The following is a 20,002-nucleotide window of genomic DNA, read 5'->3' on the forward strand; positions in this document are numbered from 1 at the left end:
GTTAATGTAATGTTTCCTTTCAATTTCTTTTCTTTTTTTTTCCTTTTCTTTTGATGCAGGTCATGACTGTTCAATACGTTTATGGAACCTAGAAAGTAAAACGTGTATCCAAGAGTTTACAGCTCATCGGAAAAAGTTTGAAGAATCCATTCATGATGTAGCTTTCCACCCATCCAAATGCTATATAGCCAGTGCTGGGGCTGATGCACTGGCTAAAGTCTTTGTATGACACAATGCATTATCTTCACCTTCTAGCTCTTTATAAATAATCAACTGCACAAAAGAGATACAGAAGACCAGGGCAAGAATCAGCCTATCCTGCCCTTTTGTTCTGCTGAAGGAGCACAGAGAACATTTGTTAAAGTATAGTTTTGCAATTCGTATACTGTTTTCTAAAACTAAGGTTTGTTCAGGTTGCTGCAAGCTCAGCTAAATCTGTGAGCCTGAAAACTGTTTCAAATTTTCCCCCAAATAGGAGCTTTTATTTCTGAGGTGGTTCTAATTCGCTAGGCAGGCCTGAGCGAACATAAGTTTGGCTTGTCCCTGTTGAGTAAATAGGGCATGCTATAAGGGATAATTAAAAAGCTTGATGACTGGGAATGAGTAGAGGAAGAACAGAAATTTAGACCTAGTTCTCCCCTGAGAAATCTTGTTAAACACATTAGGTAGTCAAAACAGTAATCTTGACCATATCTGCTGTACTAACCCCTATGTGCATAATGACCAGGCAGTGTTCAAATGAGTTTTTAATTTAGCTCTCCTTTCATCTGTGCACATAAAGCACCTGGCAAAGCATTTTACCTATTAAGGGGGAAAAAAAAGGAAATGCAATAATATGTTAAATATATTATTATTCAGAAATACTAAACAAATATTTAGTTTGTAAGCAGATTTCTATATTGTATTACATTTTTGAAAATAGATTTGGTACCATTGTAAAGTTTAGCTGTCAAAAAGAGTCACCATTATGAATAGTTGATAGAGTCTGCTTTTACTAAAGGATTTAACTTATTCAGGTTTGAGATTCTGTTTATTTTTAAGGGCAAGCAGGGCATATCTTTATAATAATTTCTGTTAATTTTAAAAATTCACTTTATTCATGTGATATTTATAGTATCAGAGTGGTTATCTCATATCAATGAAATCTTACCTTTCAGTGGTTTGAAAAGACGGAAGTTATCTGTGAGTACTCATTTGTCACAACCCACATACCATGCTTCAGATGACCTCTTGCTCTTTCTTTGTCTCTCACGTTCAAATTATCTGACATCTACCAAAACAGTTTGTAATTATTATGTTTTAACAGCCCAAAGGGTTTGGTTAATGTCAGATACCTGCTTTTGCAGTAAAGCCAACTATTTTGTACCCCAGAAGTCCTCCATTAATATATCCAAGAATGGGAGCCCCCCTGGAAATCTGGATGGAAGAGTTCAGTGCATAACCTTGGCTAAAGAGTTCTCTTTCTCTTTCCCTGCCCCTACCCCTCCTCCATTCTTTAATTGGAATACATAGCATGTTTTAATAGACAGTGTATCGATATCGTTTCTGGGGAAAACTGTCATAAAGGACCAGGCTTCCCTGAGCTCACCTAGCCTGTGACCCACATGTGGCCAGCTCTTGGTATTCCCATGACCCCACTCTTTGGACCTAATGTATAGACCTCATCCCTACAACTGTCTCACCTGTCTTCACACTCTCTTGTTTGCCCCAAATGTCAGAGACCAATGTAGAAATTAGAAATAATTTACTAATGCCCAATGTTTCAGCAAAATGTATGTATGATAGTTCTCAGATTTTAAAAATACATATCCACAAATATTTTAATCTTTTAATAAAATTACTACATTCCTCTCCCCACATAGTCCATTGTCATAACAATGACACCTCTGATGATATGTATATCTACTCCTTGAAAACGTATTCTGGTGGTGATATGGATAGTAATTGACAATTTTTCTTTAAAATTTCTGTTTTCTGCCTCTCAGAGTTTTGAAGTATACAGGCAGATTTTCTTTAAAGATGTGTGCTAGGTTTGCCTGATTGATATACAGATATGCTTTAGTATTTTGACTCAGCTACCTTTTCATTTCATCTGTGCTTTGGTTAACAGTGGGCTCAAGGGACTCCTTTGTATAATCAAATGAATTGACCTGGACTTGAGCTACCAGGTGAACATTTATATTATTCCCATGCAGATATAGAATTACACATTTTGTTTGGTGCATTCCTCTTTTGGTTCTTCAATGAGTGAAAAAATGGTGTTGCTGACCTAACATTTATAGAGGGATACTGGAAAATTCCAGTCAGGTGCCCTTACTTGGCATATTTATGACAGATTAAGCTATTGTTCTACCAGTTACTGCTTTAATTACCTCTCAAGGTCTTCAGTGCCTGCTTTACTTATGCCACTGAAAATTCTCAAAACCAAGACATTCTCTTCCCCTGCATTTTATACCTCATGGTTGAAATTTTTCTGTTAGTGAGTGGAAAATGACCATGAGAAAGGTAGACTGTAGTGCAAATGTTGGAACTGTTGAAAGTTCTTCAGCAAGCCAGTGCGTGCCATTGGAAACTGTACACAGAAACAGAGATTTTTCTCCACTAGCACTGTGTGATCTCAGCCCAGAAATGAGCCAAAGCTGTCTTCCAACCAGATAGAAGCATAGACATGCGTCTGATTTCCGCCCCCAGCCTACAGAAAATTTAATGAACATCCACAATATGAACAAATTCAAGATTCAAACAGTCATTGAAATGCTTTCATAGTGCTTGGTTTGTAAATATTTTGGATGAAATATATTGGGATAGTATGAAAATCAGCAGGAGATGTGGGTCCCCTGCCCTATTTTCATATGCTGTGGATACATCTCTGGGAGCTTGCAGCACCCTTCTCAAAACCCAGATGTCATATGGAGCTCATTTGCTACTCGAACCGTAGACAGATATTTAACATAAGTGATATAATGACCTTCAGTATTTTTCTATTGAACAAGTTTAGCAATTTTTGCCATTAAACAGATAATTAGTTATGCAAAGTATTTAGCTTTTATAATCATTTTAGTTATGACTAAAAGGGGGGAAATTATGCTGCATCACTGATAATGAACTTTGTGAAAAATTTTTTGTTTATCTGACTTTCATTCCTTCAGTATTCTTGCTATAAATTTCTTTTGGAGATAATGATAAAGATTTATTTGAAAATGTCTAAAATGTATGTATATTTTATAAATATATATTATATATATTGTAAGAATATATATAATATATATAGACTATATATATATACATATATATGTATGTGTGTGTGTGTGTGTATATATATATATATATATATATATATATAAACCATAGGTGCATTTTACTGTTTTGTATTTTTGTTTTTAGAGGTAGTGTACACCGCAGGTAATGAGTATGATGAGTGTTGTGCTGTTTGCTTTTGCAGTATAATATATAGTTCTAAATGTTTAAATTACTGTATATATTATATTCATTATAGGCTAGCATGCTTGTTTTAAAGACTGTCATTCTAGTTTATTAAAATCTGAATGTAAGAAAACCTGGCTATTCAAATGTGAATTGAAAAATATTCCATTCTCAGTACTGAACTATTTCCATTGAACATTCAGGATTTTTAACAAAACAGATATCATCAAGAAGGCAATAGCTAGAGAATGAGAGGTGCCTTTAAAATAAAATACAAATGCAGCCTTACAGTGAGGATGAGGATTGAGTTGGGGGGGTGGGGGGTGGGGGCTAAGAGAGAGAGAGAGTGTGTGTGTGTGTGTGTGTGTTTGCTTGCCAATCTGTGACGGTCCTGATTTGTGACCATCAATGTCTTCAATGTATCTGCTCAACTTCTAGGATTTCAGGGGACATTTCATGCATTGTCTTTGTGCTCTTCTGAGCACCACATGTATTTCCAAGGATTTTGAATGTGAATTCCTAGAAATTTCAATAGAGAGGAAAAATAACTATTCTTTCACTATAGTCAAGTTCAGGTAAAAGGAGAAATTATTGGTTCACCAAAATGATGGGCTCTCTTAAATGTTGGCTAAGTAAATTCATTTTTTAAAAATGTGATTTTTAAAGGCCCTCTTTTTTAGGACTTCATATATTTCCCTCCTACACAAGAGCATGTCATGAAATTCTTATGTGATGAAGATTCAGCTAGTAAAAATTATTTTTAAACACCTGAACTAGTTAAAATACCACCTAAGAATAGTGTTTAAATGACATCTTTCATATCTACCTCTTTGTCATTGCTGCCATTTTAACTAAAGCAAATCTTTGACATCTGAAAATGATGATTGGATGCAATTTAAAAATCGATGTTGGTGCTTTTCTCAGGCTTTGTCATTTAAGTTATATTGAACTAAAATGTCACAAATCAGATTGAAAGACTTAAGAGTTTTGGTTTTCTTTTGAAAGAACTTAAAATTTATCATCAAGGTTGATAGTGAGTGGATATAGTTAATCTCTGGTTAGTATATGTCTGTGATATTTTCAACCAAGAGCCAAACTGTTACTGAATTTACATGGAAAAAGAGCTCTAAGTACAGTTTTTTTCAGCTTACTTTATTCTTTGACTATTTCAAGGCTATTAAGTACATAATCATTACTTTTATTTACTTAGAAGTTGCCTTTGTTACTATGTTATTTGTGTAGTTATTTATATAATTGTAGTACTTTGTGTTTGACACTGGGATTCAGGTTGTACAAAAGTAGTAGCTGAAAAAAATTATATGTCTATTTTTGTGAAATGTATCAATTCCAGAAGTTTCTTTTAAGGGAAGGTCCAGAAAACATGTCCATCTTTAAAAACAAAGGCCAGGCCATTGGTAAATGATTTTAATCATTTTTACTTTCAGCACTGAAAGTTTTTTAATTGGCCATATCCATCATCCAGCTGGACCTCCATGTCAGTGTCAGGGACACCAGATTGACAAAGTATTTACCGGATTGCATCAATTTTGTTTTTGCTTTTGTTCCATATTTGTTTTTGTTCTTAATCTTAAAAAACAAAACAAAACAAAAAAAAAAAACAAATTTAGGCCAAACAGAGATCCCTAGATTCCACTTGTTTATTCTAGCAGTATTCCTAAAGTGGTACTTAGGGGTCAGAATTTTCTGCATCTTTGCTAGTCAAGCTTAGATGTTATTTAACTGGGACCACATGCTTGTCATCCCTCTGATGCAAATTAGAAAGTTCATTTTAATTTAGATTAACTTTAATGTCTGCCTGGATTTTTAACAGGCTGTGAACCAGTGAGTGCCTTGTTAAAGTAGAATGATTTTTCCCTGGTTGTTAGCTCCTTTCTGATAATGTCTCAGAGAATGGTATTTTAGTTGACTGGTACAGATCTGCTAAATTCGGTATTATCAGCAGTCAGAAAGCCTTCAGTCTACCACATACCTCCCGCCCTACTTTCTTCTCATTGTTTGGCTGAAGTTTGCCTCTTGTGAGAAACAAATACAACCCCCTTCTCCACAGACTTTTTTTCAATCCAAATTAAGAGATATCCCCCACACCCATTCCAACTATATGATCTAATATGTTTTTAGGAGGAACCACTTCTTTGTAATCCTGAAATCTACTGGTTACTTTATGTCTTCTCAACTTCAGTTTACTAGAGCTGACTTCAGGGCATCATCAGTTCAGTTTCCTAAGTAACTCCTTTTCTCCACACACCCAATTCCCCACCCCCCAACTGGTGAGCCCTGGACCAGATTGTTTGATCTTCAGGTATTTTTAAATTCAGTTATATCAATTAATGTAAATTAATCCAAATGCTAATTTTTGTGGTGCAAGAAGTTTCTTTTGTAAATTCAGGGTATGGATAAGCTAATTAAGATATCTTTTTTGGTGGCTCTAAGTGTATTATTTGTTTTTAAATAAAGTGTACAAATATAGATAATGTGCTATAGGTGTCTCATGAATTGAAATATTTTGGAATCTAGTGGATTTGCAGTTAAAATAATACATCTTGATTTTGTGTTTTTGGTGGGGGGGTGGGTAGGAGAGGCATGCAGAGAAATAAAAGGGGTGTAAGACAAAGTAGATATGAGTCCAAAGTAATGGAACAGTCTTAATTATTGATTGTGAGGAAGGTAGAGAAATTTATCATTATAGAGTTTGAACCTTTGGAAAGCCAGTAAAATTAAATAAAATACTCCATAAGATTGGGTCAGTGATACTTTCAGGGACACATGCGTATATTTTCAAGTGTTCAGTTACATATTTTTTAAAAATTAAAATGTGTTTCTATTTTTTGTTTGGCTATTTAACAAACATAAGCCTTCCCCTTCCCCTTGCTTTTTCAAATCAACATTATTTTTCAAAGGCTTTCTCTGCCCACAATTCACAATCTCTTTGTTCCAATCTGAAGCCATAATGTTATGTGGAATCTAAGAGTGTCCTTGAAACTATCTGCTGTTCTTTGATGTTCTGTATGCTTCTGTAGTAGTGAGTGTTATATCCTTTGTCATGGACACATTTTTCAGTAGTGTCAGAAATATCCCTTTGTCCCTTTTAATGAGAACTGAGACATTTGCTGGAGTTATTTTAGAGTAATCCGGTTCAGAAGGTCAGGAGGATGCTAAATGTTTTTACATGGATTGACGGACACTCTGGGGTACTCCAGAGTGGTATTCTGACCTGCATTGGATTTCCCAAGACCATCCCAGAGCTGTTCTGGCACCTAGGGTAGTCACCGGGAACACTTAGGAATCTAGCAGCACTATTTAACGCAATCACTGTAACCATGAAGCGTCCCTCCACTTGTTACTTCTTAGTTACACCTGTTGCTTACAATGATCAGGACACTCCAGTTTTATGGGTAAGCACTGACCTGCAGGTCTGAAAATTGAAATCCATATTTTCTGGAACACAATTTTTAATTTAGTATATTTTATATACTTTCAAAACCAAACAATTCAAAACCCACCATACAGAAAATGACTCACTTTGTTTCACTTAGCTCCTACAACCCTAAGCCCTTTCTTAATCCTGTTTAATTAGACTAAAGGTAATGGTGGCCTCAGTCAGACTTGAAGGATCTATTTGAGTGAACAAAATCTGCAATATCCTGCTACTAGGAAGGGCCTGTTTTGTAGAAAATTTTCTTGTCCTTGATGATTTAGCCATTCACCTTACATTGAAGGCTGGTCCAGATGCTAACTCCACATTGATTTTTCCTGTGTTCCTCTTTAAGAGAGAGATAATTAATCCAGTAATGTAAAGGAGAACCCACAGTAAAACATCTGTTAAATACACTTGGAGTACTAGAATTAGTATTCTTAATTCATGTGCCAAAATTTTCTGTGCTCTCTTAAGATCCAGTATATATACCAGCTTCCCAATCTCCAACCTCAAACCAAAGGTATTTTTGAATTACCTCATACAATAACACCATCAAATTAAGGGTAATGGTAAGGGAAACCCATCATTCACAAATGAAATTTCCCAACCTGAAAAACTTCCTTTAATTAAAAAAATTTAAAAAAAACTGCATGGAAAGCAAAGAAGGTTTTTTAAGGATTTATTTGAGAGAGAGAGTGGGGGAGGGGCAGAGGGAAAGAATCTCAAGCAGACTCCCTGCTGAGCACGGAGGACTTGGGGCTTGATCTCCCGGCCCTGAGATCATGACCTGAGCCAAAATCAAGTCGGACACTTAACCGACTGAGCCACTCAGGCATCCCAGAAAGCAAAATTTTATGTTAAGTAGGAGTTGTAAAAACAAGCAACTTGTGACTTAGATGTGCTGAAATGTTAAAGGATACTGATATCTGGCTACTTCCTGATGGAAGTGGGACCAAGGCAGTAATTTTTCATAAATAAACAAGATTAACTTACGTTAGAGCAAAAGAAATCTCATCAGAAAGTTTACTTTGGGTTCTGGCTAATTTGGGTGAGAGTGTGGGGAAAAAAGCACCATACCAAGAAGGAAAAGCCGCCAGATATCTCTGCAATCTGGACCCACCACCCATTGTCCTTCTTCCTCTTTAAATGGCCTGGAACAATGACCTCTGAGATCTTTTGACCTACAAAAGTGAATGGTTCCAATTCTGGCTTGTCATTGGTCCTTGTTACCTAAATTAAAGATTTTTACATTAAAAGTTATCCTAGAGCCCCCTGGTAAAGTATCAGACAACATAGTTTTTATGATATTTTAGGAAGCCGTATTAACATAGGCACAGGTATGTTGTACCATTTGCATATGTCAGAATGAAGACCAGACATGTAAGAATGTTCTCATGTGGCCAAGTGATAATCTCACGAAAAGACTGGAGAATTATTTTTATAGGATGAATTCTGTTTTGAATGGTTTTGCCTATGCTTTTAAAAGCACTTAAAAATATATTTGCAGGGGCGCCTGGGTGGCTCAGTTGTTAAGCGTCTGCCTTCGGCTCAGGTCATGATCCCAGGGTCCTGGGATCGAGCCCCACATCGGGCTCCCCGCTCGGCAGGAAGCCTGCTTCTCCCTCTCCCACTCCCCCTGCTTGTGTTCCCTCTCTTACTATGTCTCTCTCTGTCGAATAAATAAAATCTTTAAAATATATATATATATATATTGCATATTTTTCTACAGACTTTTGAGCCCATGTATTTCTGAATATCCTGTTGGAATAATTTCATTCATTGTGTATTTTAGAAAAAAAATTCATTGGTCTCACATCTCTTGACAGTCATTTATGAGTAACAGTCCTGATACAGTACTCAACTGCTATGTAGACAAGTGGTAAATGTCTCCATATTTTGACTGCCTGGAAAAGCACTATGTTTGTACATAGTTTGCAGGTCAACATGGAGACTTACGTATTTCATACATGTTAAAATTAACATGTATATAGCATGTAAAAAATGTTAATTAGCAATGTCCCCTCAGAGCTATCAGCGTTAAGGTTAGATTCTGCCAGTTGCCATTCACGAGTTTTGAATCAGCTAAAATACCACTTAATTCATTTAAATGGAAACTTTGTTTTTCAGTGAAATAGTACCTGTTCAGTTTCGTTGTAGATCTCAGGGTCAGAAGAAAGGCTTTCTACCAGCTCTAAAATATTCAGGCTTTCTTTTACTCATTCTGGTCAGCTTTTTAAACAAGCAAGACCATAAGCTCCTATTTCTCATATCCTACAATACGCGGAATACACGTCTAATGATTCCAATTAAAAAAAAATAAACCTGGCAAGCAGATTGTTTTTTCTCCTTAGGAACATCATTGCTTTCTGGAGGCAGAAATGATTTTACTTTTGAAATCGAAGGTTAGAGATCCATGCAGTTTTGTGTCCTTGATGTACGCAAGTTACATACAGCTTGCCTCTGCAGATAAACACAAATTTTGTGTGATTTTTAAAAATTATTTTGGAAGTGCAAAGACTAGCAAGGAAGATGTGATAAGGTTTATTTTATATATTTCAAAATCTTGTGGATTTTTTTTGTGGTATGGGCAGCAGGTAGTGATGAGTCTTACTATGAACGCCTTATACCATCCTCAACTCAGACTTTAAGTATCACTCACTGTTACCTAACGAACTAAAAGCAGTTAATGATTATTTGTTTGCTTCAGTGTCTGTAAGCTCCTCACTTGTTTTTCTTATAGTCCCCTTAGCACCTCTCCTGGTGCCTTACCATACAAAAAGTACTCAATAACTATTTGTTTGGTGAGTAATCAGCACATTTTCAAAACTCTGAATCTATCCAGATCTTCAAAGACAAAGAAAAAAAAGTCCTCTCCGCCAGTCCCTAGCCAATCGCAAATGTATTTCGATCTGTGAAGCTGATCCCAAGATGGAGGTCTGCACCCTAACTAGGGGGGAATTCGGACCTCACCTGGAAGGTGGCAACAGAATGCCAAAGGCACCCTCCCGCTGCTGCACACTTCCAGTCCTGCCTTGCACTGGAATTGAGCAAAGCATGTGGGGGAAGATGAGGCATGTCTGAACCCTGTTATGGGGCCCCTTCTTTCCCTCACCTCCGCAGCACCACCCCACTGACCTCTGCTCCCCTCTGGGGCCACTGCTGCAGTCTGGAACCTCGACCTGCCAGGACTGTCTCGGGCCCAGGCCAGGTCCACCACTCTTGTCTTGTGACCCTCAGATGGTCCTGCTGTTCCTAACTGGCTGGGGTTTTTTTTTTTCCAAAGAAGTAGGAAGTTCCAGCAGAAGATTGTCAAGAAAGGCATTCCTCTGGGGAGCTTGCCTTGAATTGGGAGAATCTAGGACAAATCCCTCAAGATGTTTTCAGGGCTGCTTTTTGTCCAGATCATTGGATGGTAATTATCTAAATGTTTATTAACTCGCCCCGGAAGAGCTTGTGTTGTCCCGGTTTACTTACCACTCTACCAGGGTCCAGGTGGCGTGTGGCCTTGAGCTGCAGAGCTTAACTGCTTCAGGAGTAAAAGAGTCAAGTTTAGAGACAGACAATTTATATATAACAATCAAATGACTTATTAACAGAATCATCAACAGAGTAGTGAATTGTGTGAGTGTGAAATATTAAATCTCAATGTTAAACCCTTGTATTATATAAGAACTATTATCTCTTTTAATTATTAAAATATTCTTTTAAGATCAGTACAGCACAAAGGAAGGAACAGGATTTTGGCCTGGACGCAGGACATTTATTGTCAGTGAAACTGTAGTCAAGCTAACTCTTGTGAGTCGGTTTCTCATCTGTGAAAAGGAGATGATAAATCTACCTGATAGATTGATTTGAGATAATAGATACAAAACACTTGATAAAATGGGCAGTAATAAACATCCAACAAATAATTATTACTCACTCCCTGCATTCATACTTCTTGTCACGTAATTCTCTCACACTCCTGATAACTTCTAGAATATCAGGTATTTAGGAGAAACAAGGTTAAAATGAACATCAAGAGTAGCCCTAAAGAAGAAGTTATACATAAAATATTACTTTCCTCAATATTTGAGTGACTGCTATGTGCCAGGCCATTCTAGGCGCTGGTGTTCATCAGCAAACAGACAAAATCGTTTACCTGATGTGGCTTACATTCCAGTTGGGGAAAACAACAAATAATACAGGTAAGAAATACAGAATATTAGTGGTAAGTGCTAAGGATAAATAAAGGGAAAGGAGATGTTGTTTCTCAGACGTAAAAAGTAATACAATTTAAATTAATACAATTAATTAAAAGAGCAACACAAGGGGGGCCTGGCTGGCTCAGTTGGAAGAGCATGCTACTCTTGATCTTGGGGTCGTAAGTTTGAGACTTATGTTGGCTCTAGAGATTACCTAAATAAATAAGAACTTGAAAAAAAGAGCAACAGAAAAGAGCAATAAGTAATGAAGACCATAATAGCAGAACTCATCACATCCCACCATACCATTTCACTCCCACCCCCCGTGTAGTAATAGCGTTATATATGTCTCTATTCTTGTTCGTACAAGTATGTGTACACAAATACTGCGTGGAGTTTTGTCTTACTCTACATGTTCTCTGCAACTTGCTTTTAAAATTTGATGTATATTTTGAGCAACTTATAAGCCTATACATACATAGATTTCTTTTAAATTCCTTAATATACACACATAAATAAAAAGATTTTTTGGTGGGTCTGTATGCTTTAAATAAATGAGATAATACATGTCCTCTGCATCTTTTCTCACCCAACAATATGTGATAGAAATTCCTTCAAGTCTGTCTTATAGCTGCTATTTCATTCTTTTTAATGATGAATACTCTGATGATGATGTCTTAAACTTCTTCCATAATCAGTGGGCATTTACTACCAGATTTTCACTATTTTGGTAATTGTACCTGTGCACATACTCATGACCATGATGGTTTCACTCCTACGGAATAGAGTCCCTGCAGTAGGATTGCTGGGTTGAGAGAGATGTAGATTTAACATTTTTTAATAAGTATTAACAGATTGTTTCCCAAAAAGGCTGGAACAATTTATATTTTCATCAGTAAATGTACAGTATAAAAATGCCCTTTTTATACCCACAAGCAATAGCTTTTGTAGCATTAAAAAAAAAATGAGAAGAAAAAAGACTAGTGGTGTGTACAGTGATTTCTCCATATTATTTTTTTTTTCATTTTCCTGATTACTGTAAATCTGCATAACTTTTCATATGTTCTTTGGTTATTTGGATTTCACTCATAATTAAATTACCTTTGGTATTCGTTTTCTTTTGCTGTATAACAAATTACCACAAATTTAGCAGCTTAAAACAATACCTGTTTATTATTTCATAGTTATGTGGGTTAGAACTTGAAGTGGCCTTGACTGTGCCCTCTGTTTAGTGTCCGATAAAGTGTGTGCCAGGCTGGGCTCTTAACTAAAGGATCTGGGGGAAGAATTCACTTCCAGGCTCATTCATGTTGTTGGCAGAATTTCAAACCTTACAATTGTAGGACGGTTGTAGGATGGAGGTCTCTTGTTTCCTTGCTGGCTGTTAGCCAGAAGTTCTTCTCAGCTTTGAGAGGTTACTCTCCAGTCCTTGTATGTAACGCTACCCCCCACCCCTGCCATCTTCAGAGTTAGCAAGGATTCATCAGATCCTTCTCATACTTGACTGTGTTTTCTCTTCTGCTATCAGCCAGAGAAAACTCTCTTGCTTTTCAAAGGGCTCGTGTGCCTAGAGTAGACCCACCCAGATAATTTCGGTATATGAAGGTCTATTGGTTAGTAACCTTAAATAACTTCCACAAACTCCCTTTGCTTGGTAAATGTAGCGTTATCATGAGAGTAAACACCAGGAGCAAAGATCACGGGGGCCATCTTAGAATTCTGTCTACCACAAATATTCATATTTTTATTTATAGCTTTACGTTTGTATCTTTCTGTTGTGTTTGCCTTTTTATTTTTTTATTTAACTAGTTCATAGGAGGTTTTTGTATATTACACATAAATATTAAGCCTTTCTACTCTTGGTTGCAAACAGTTTTCCCAACTCTTGTAAGTTGTCTATTGACCACTAATAGTATTAAGTACTTTTCCCATAGAAAACTTAGCCATTTGGATTTTGCTCATAAGGTGAATTGCATTATTTGTATCTTTTTATTCACATTGTAAGTTTTTAGTTATTTTTATTTTTCATTCACTTCATTTTTATTAATATTTTGCCCATATGTGCACTGTTTTTTAAAAAAAATTGTAAGTGCTCTTTCTACATTATATGCAAACACTTCATCATATTATTTGCAAATTTTCTCCAAACTGTAATTTGTTTACCATATTTATAATACCTTTTCACATTCAAAATTTTATATTAGTATATACTCAAGTATATTATTTTATAAAATATGGACATTTATAAATATATAAAAATTTCAAAGTATTCTGTATTAAGGTCTTCACCCCTGGGTGGCATGTGTAGTCTCCTAGAATGGCTTATGCATTTTATTCTTGGTTTTTATTGTTAGTGTTTTTTTCACATTTGTCTTTACTCTTTACATTTGGAATTTGTTTTTGTATAGAATGCAAGCTATGGATCCAACTTTACTTTCTTCTAAGTGGGTTGCCAATTGTTCCAACACTTCTTATCAAATTATCTTTTTCCAATGAAACAAAATACCAACTTTGTCATATATTAATTTTTCATATATAATGAGATTTCTCAATATACTCTGCTTATAGTACTCTATATATGGCAATATCATGCATTTAATTACAGTGACTCTGTTTGCATACAAGGGCTTTATAAAATGGTCAGGCAGAGCTTTGTGTCACCCCACACTCCTGAACTACTGTTCTTTTTACTACCTTTCTTGGTTATTATCAGGCATTTGAAGTTTGTGATCATTTTATCCAATTAGCGGTTGAAACTGCATTAAATGTAAAGATTAATTTTGGGAAAATTGACATATGATATTGTCTTCTAAGAACTAACAAAATTGTATCATTTTCTGTTTGCTCAGATCCTGTCTATATCATTAGTAAGATTGAGATTTGAGACTTCTCTTCACTTAAGTCCTGTGTCTTTTTTTTTTTTTTACTAAATGTAGTCTTGTTCCTTAGTCTTTTGGTCATTATTGAGAATGGATTTTTTTCCATTTCCATTTCTAAAGGCTTATTATAAATAAAAAGCTTACTTTTGTGTGTGTATGCTTACCTTGAATGCAACACGTTTATTATATATACTTACTAAATTTTCTCATTAATTCCTGAAGTTTTCACTACAGTCTCTTGGGATTTTTAGAAATAGAATGATGACAGTCACAAATGTAATGACACTCAAACTCACATAATCACAAAAATAACTTTTTTCCCAGTGTTTGAAAAATTCTTTTCTTCTCTAGAATCTTTATTGTCTAGAAACTCCATTATAGTGTTAAGTGATAATGGTGATAGCAGGCATCTCTGTGTGCTATTGATTTTAATTGAAATAGTTTGCGTATTTAGCTATTTTGAGTATTTGTGTTGCTATTTGGTAAATAATCTTATTTAAATAAATTCTTTCCTGTTTTACCAAGAGATTTTACTAGAAATAGCTGCTGAATTTTGTCAAATGCCTTTTCAGCTTCTTTTGATGTGTTTGGGTGTTACTGTCCTTTAATCTGGTGACTAGCTAGATTGTGGAGCTGCTGACGTTAAGCCATTCTTGTCTCCTTGGAATAAAACCTACTTGGTCATAATGTGTTATTCTGTCTTTTATAAATCAGTTTTCCAGTTGCTAATATTTTATTTAGAACTTCAGCATGCATATTCCTAAGTGAGATTGGTCTATGGGTTTCTTCAGTGGACTTTTTATTAGATGTAAAAAATTATGCAGGCTGACAAAATGTGAAACTAATCAGAAGGCTCACCCCCTAGCCAGTGAGAATGCAAATTTATTCAAACATGTTGGAGAACCATTGGGATGAATCTACGGAAGTGAACAGATGAAATCTAATAACTCTGTTTCTGGGCAGACATCCAATAAAATGCATACATATGTACACCAAAAGATATGTTCTAGAATGCTTATAGCACCATTATTAGTAATAGCTTCAAACCAGAAACTACCTAAAAGTCCATCTATTATAGAATGGATAAATACATTTTGGTATTCATGCAATGGAATATTATACAGCAATGAGGATGAACAGTGTATAAGTACAAGCAACACATGGATGAATCTCAGAAACATTATGTTGAGCCTAAAAAGGCAGCTATAAAAGAATACTGTATGCTTTCCATTATATAAAGTACAAAAATGGGCAAACCTAATCTATGTTAACTGTTAGAAGTCAGGAGAGTGAGAGATAGGTAGGGGAGGACAGAGTGTCTGAAAGGGAGGGAGCCAGATGGTAACTTCTGCAGTGCTGGTAGTATTTTGTTTCTTTATCTGGGTGCTTGTTTATGTTGGATTGTTTAGTTCATGAAAATTCATCTAATTTTACACTTATATGTACACTTTTCTGTATGTATATTATACTTGAATAAAACATTTTTAGAAAGCAATACTTGTTTCATAGAATGAATTGGGGAGCTTTTCATCTTTTCCTACACTTTAGAATTGTTTAAATAAGAGATCATTGAAATTGTATGTTAAAGATTAGATGAAACTTGGCTGAGAAATCTTTTGGTCCCGAGGCCGCCTTTTTTAGAGATAAGATTTTTAATTGCTTTTCTAATATCTTTGGTTCAAAACATTCACTTCTTGTATTAATTCTGATAATTTATATTTTGTAGGAAATATTCCATTTCTTCTAGGTTTTCATATTTATTTTCTATAGGTCTGTATTTTTATGTTTCTTGTAATTTCTTCTGTGCGTGGTATTATGGTTTTTATTCTTATTATCCAAGGATCATCTAAGTGTGTTTCTTAATTTTCAAAGAGTTCAAGAAAAGAAGTACTCATTTTTCACATTCAACTCCTCATGGCAAGTTGAAGGATGAGGAGGAGAAAATTGAGGTGGATCAAGAATTTGCTCAGAATGCCGTCTGAAGATTTCTGCATCAGTAACTGAGGAGGTGTGTTACTCAGCTTCTCCATTTCCCTTACCTCACCTGGAAAAACAGGACGCCAATTCTTTTTTCCCCTCTCCTTAAGTCTTGTTGCTTTACCCAAACATCTCTTTTTTTGTGTGTTACTTGGAGGAGTAATTTGGTTCCTGATACTATAGTCAGTGGACAGTTTCCACTAATTTAAACAGTCTTTCTAGGTACAAATATGTAAAACAAATGGCAAAGAATAATTAGGAATGAGTCATGGATATCAGCCACCTTGCCTTGCTTATTCCCAGTGTGTTTGGTCATTACTGGACTAATTTGTCTTCAATGTGCAGACGAACAAAGTGCAGCCCTGCCAGTTTATGTTTTGCTTCTGTATCAGCAAGGAATGGAATTAGCTTTTAAGTTTGAGAAAACACAACAAATAACGGCCTAAAAAATAGAGGCTCAGTGTAAGGGAGTTGTTGGCATTGGTCCAACTGTTCAAAATGTCAAGAAGGGTCCAGGCCTCTTTTTATTCCTCTTCTGCCCTTCTTAGAGGATTGGATTTTCATCTATTGTTTGGTTTCAAGATGGCTCCCACGATAGCAGTCATGCTATCCAACCTCAAGGCAAGAAGAAGGTAAAAAACGGGGAAGGGTAGTACTAATTAGGACTTTTCTTCTTTTGACAGCAAAGGAAATCTGCCCAGTGGCCCTCCAGCAGATTTCTCCACATATCTAACTGGCCACAACACTGCCTCCCTACATTTAATGGATGTTGAGAAAGTATCTCACTTTTCAGCTTCTATAGTAGAAGATGGCAGTGAGAAGTCAATTTCAAATGGATTTTGGGTTAAACCACAAATGTTCTCTTTCCCAAATGCCCCATTAGACAGGAATCTCTTTAATCACTCATTTCTATTTTGCATTTTCCCTCATTTTTTCTCTCTCACGCTGATTATAAAAAGATAATATATGTAATTTGTAGACACTGAGTCCTGATATCCTGACTCGAGAACAGTGCCTCAAATCACCTTCCAAATGAGACATTCACTTTTTCTATATGATATCTCAATCATTCTAATCTTGTTTGTTCATCCCTTTTTTGAATTCACTCACTCTCTGAAGAATGATCAAACAAACCCTCCTAAGTAGGCTTCCTTTCACACAAATCCTGGGGAACATTGTTGTCTTAGATATAGCCTTGAGTTTGTCCCTAAGGTTGTTTAAGTTTTCTCTCAGTCGATGCATGACTCTTCTTGCATTCTTTCTACTCCAAGAGGATTATCTTTTATACCTTAGAAGAAAGTGGTTTGTTTTCCTAAAGATGCTAAATAAAAACCTTAAGAAATGTCATAAAAAATAAACATCCTTAGGCATAAATTCTTTGGCCCAACCAGTACCAAAAAACGCCCTAGATTTCAACCTTCTGACATAAAAAATGTAGGCCTCCTTTGCTCTTTATAATGAAAGACCAAATTATGCTTCTGGCCAAGTGAAGTAACACACCAGATTTATCTCCCCCCTTTAAACAATAGAGGGGGAAAAAACCCACGGTAGTTTTCATATATTGAACAACAGCCAGGACAAGGCAATAATTCCTGAGAAAGAGGAAAACAAGTTGTGGCCCTAGCTTACTGCCTAGAGTGTCCTTGACATGAGGTAAAACCTGGCAGAGCCTAGAGGTCTTTGTGAATTGAAGAGACAGAGTTCGGAGTTTGGTGAGTCCAAGATAGCTAGAGATTTCAGGACAGCATACTACAGGAAAGCTCTGGAGATCTGAACTGGGTCTTCCCCAAGTCTTCAGCTAAGTATTGATAAGTAAAAGCATATGAGGAGCCTATCAGAGGCTGAGGAAAGAATCACCTAATAGATAGGCAGAACAATCCTCTGATGTTACACAGGGTTGGGAATAGTTCATGTTTCCACCAGGCACAGTAGAATATATTATAAAGTTTGAGGCATTAGGTAGAGGACTCAGAAGGATATTATTGCCCATCACTGTGGGCATCACTATAACCCAGCCCTAGGTTAAAGGTTGCTTTGGCTCTGTCTTAAAGTTTAAAAGTAAGACATGAAAAGCTCAAATACACACACACACACACACACACACACACAAGAATATCTAGTTCCCAAAAAGGTAAAATTCATAATGTTTGGGATCCAATTATCTGGTATGTGAAGGAGCAGGAAAACACACCCCAAATGAAGAGAAAATGTAATAAATTGAAAATAACCCAGAATTAACACATTTCATAGAATTAGTGTTGCAAGGTTCTTACACTATTTGTGAAGTAGTATAATACATAAATGTATACCATTGAATCTAAAGCAACCACTTAAAGAAACTATAGCGGGGCGCCTGGGTGGCTCAGTTGATTAAGCGACTGCCTTCGGCTCAGGTCATGATCCTGGAGTCCTGGCATCGAGTCCCGCATCAGGCTCCCTGCTCAGCGGGGAGTCTGCTTCTCCCTCTGACCCTCCTCCCTCTCATTCTCTCTGTCTCAAATAAATAAAAAAAAATAAAAATAAAAATAATAAAAAAAGAAACTATAGCTAATATATGTATATTTTAAATAAATACATATATATTTAAGATTTATTTATTTTAGAGAGGGGATAGGGGCAGAGGGAGATGGAAAGAGTCTTAAGCAGACTCCACGCTGAGTGCAGAGCCTGACGCAGGGCTTGATCTCATCACCCTGAGATCATGACCTGAGCCAAAACCAAGATTTGGACGCTTAATTGTGCCACCCAGGTGCCCCTCAAAAAACTATAGCTAATAAGCCAAAAAAGGAGACAGAATAGAATAATAATAAAATACTCAATTAATCCAAAAGAAGACAGGAAAAGGAAAAGGGGAATAAAGAACAAGTATGACAAAGAGAAAACAAATAGCAAGGTGCTAGATTACTACATAAGTAATCACATTAAATGTAAATGGTGTAAACACCATAATTAAAAGGCAAGATTGACAAATTATATACAAATAATGAGACATTGCCTACATAAAATGCCACATACAAGAAATCCACTTTAAACATAAAGGCTCAAATAAGTTAAAAGTAAAAGGATAGAAAAAGATGCCATACCAAAAGAAAGCCTCAGTGACTATATTAACATCAGACAAAACAGATTTCAGAGAACAGGGATAAAGAGGTTTATTTCATAATGATTAAGAGGTTAATTCATCAAGAGAACATAACAATCCTAAAAGTGTATGCACCTAATAACAGAGCTTCAAAATAAGTGGAGCAAAAACTGATAGAATGAAGGGAGAAATAGACAAATCTACAATTATAGTTTTGGAGATTTCAATATTCCTCTCAATAACTGAGAGAAGAAGTAGACAGAAAGGCAATCAGGATATGGAAGACTTGGCTAACACTACCAACCTAATTAACATTTATAGAACATTCTACCCAACAACAGCAGAAAAACACTTTTTTTTTTCATGTGCCAAGAACATTTACCAAGATAGACCATATTCTGAGCCATAAAACATGTCTCAATAAATTAAAGAGGGTCCAAATCATACAAAGTATGTACACTGACCACAGTAAAATTAAATTAGAAGCCAATAAAAAAAGGTGTCTGGAAAATCCCCAAATATTTGGAAACTAAATAACACACTTCTTAATAACCAAAGGGTCAAAGGAAAATTAAAAAGTATTTTGCCTGGTAAGGATGTGGAACAAGAAATCTCATTCACTGATAGTGGGAATGCAAATGGTACTGCTACTTTGACAGACAGTTTGGCAGTTTCTTATAAAACTAGACCTGCTCTTAGCATACAATCCAGCAATAATGCTCCATGGTATTTACCCAACTGAGTTGAAAGGTTATAATCACAGAAAAACATGCATATAGCAGCTTTATTCATAATTGCCAAAACTTAGAAGTAACTGAGATGTCCTTTGGTAGGCGAATGGATAAATAAATGGTGGTACATCCAGAAAATGGAATATTATTCAGCACTAAAAAGAAATGAATTGTCAAGCCATGAGAAGACATGGTGGAAATTTAAATGTATATTACTAAGTGAAAGATATGATTTCAATTATATGACATTCTGGAAACTCTGGAGATACTAAAAAGATCAGTAGTTTTCA

General features: G+C 35.8%; 1 protein-coding gene across 2 annotated transcripts in view; it reads left to right on the top strand.

Moving 5' to 3' along the window:
• The window catches only part of STRN (striatin), a 100,621-nt gene extending 85,204 nt beyond the window's left edge, over positions 1-15,417 (top strand). For both annotated transcript variants that reach the window (XM_081796914.1, XM_081796915.1), the window contains one exon: positions 60-15,417. In XM_081796914.1, the coding sequence (XP_081653040.1) occupies positions 60-229 (170 nt within the window). In that variant the 3' untranslated portion in view covers positions 230-15,417. The remainder of the gene's footprint in view (positions 1-59) is intronic.
• The last annotated feature ends 4,585 nt before the right edge of the window (positions 15,418-20,002 follow it).

Source organism: Leptonychotes weddellii, chromosome 10 (assembly GCF_054177405.1).
Source record: "Leptonychotes weddellii isolate Sample4059 chromosome 10, ASM5417740v2, whole genome shotgun sequence".
NCBI classification, from domain to species: domain Eukaryota; kingdom Metazoa; phylum Chordata; class Mammalia; order Carnivora; family Phocidae; genus Leptonychotes; species Leptonychotes weddellii.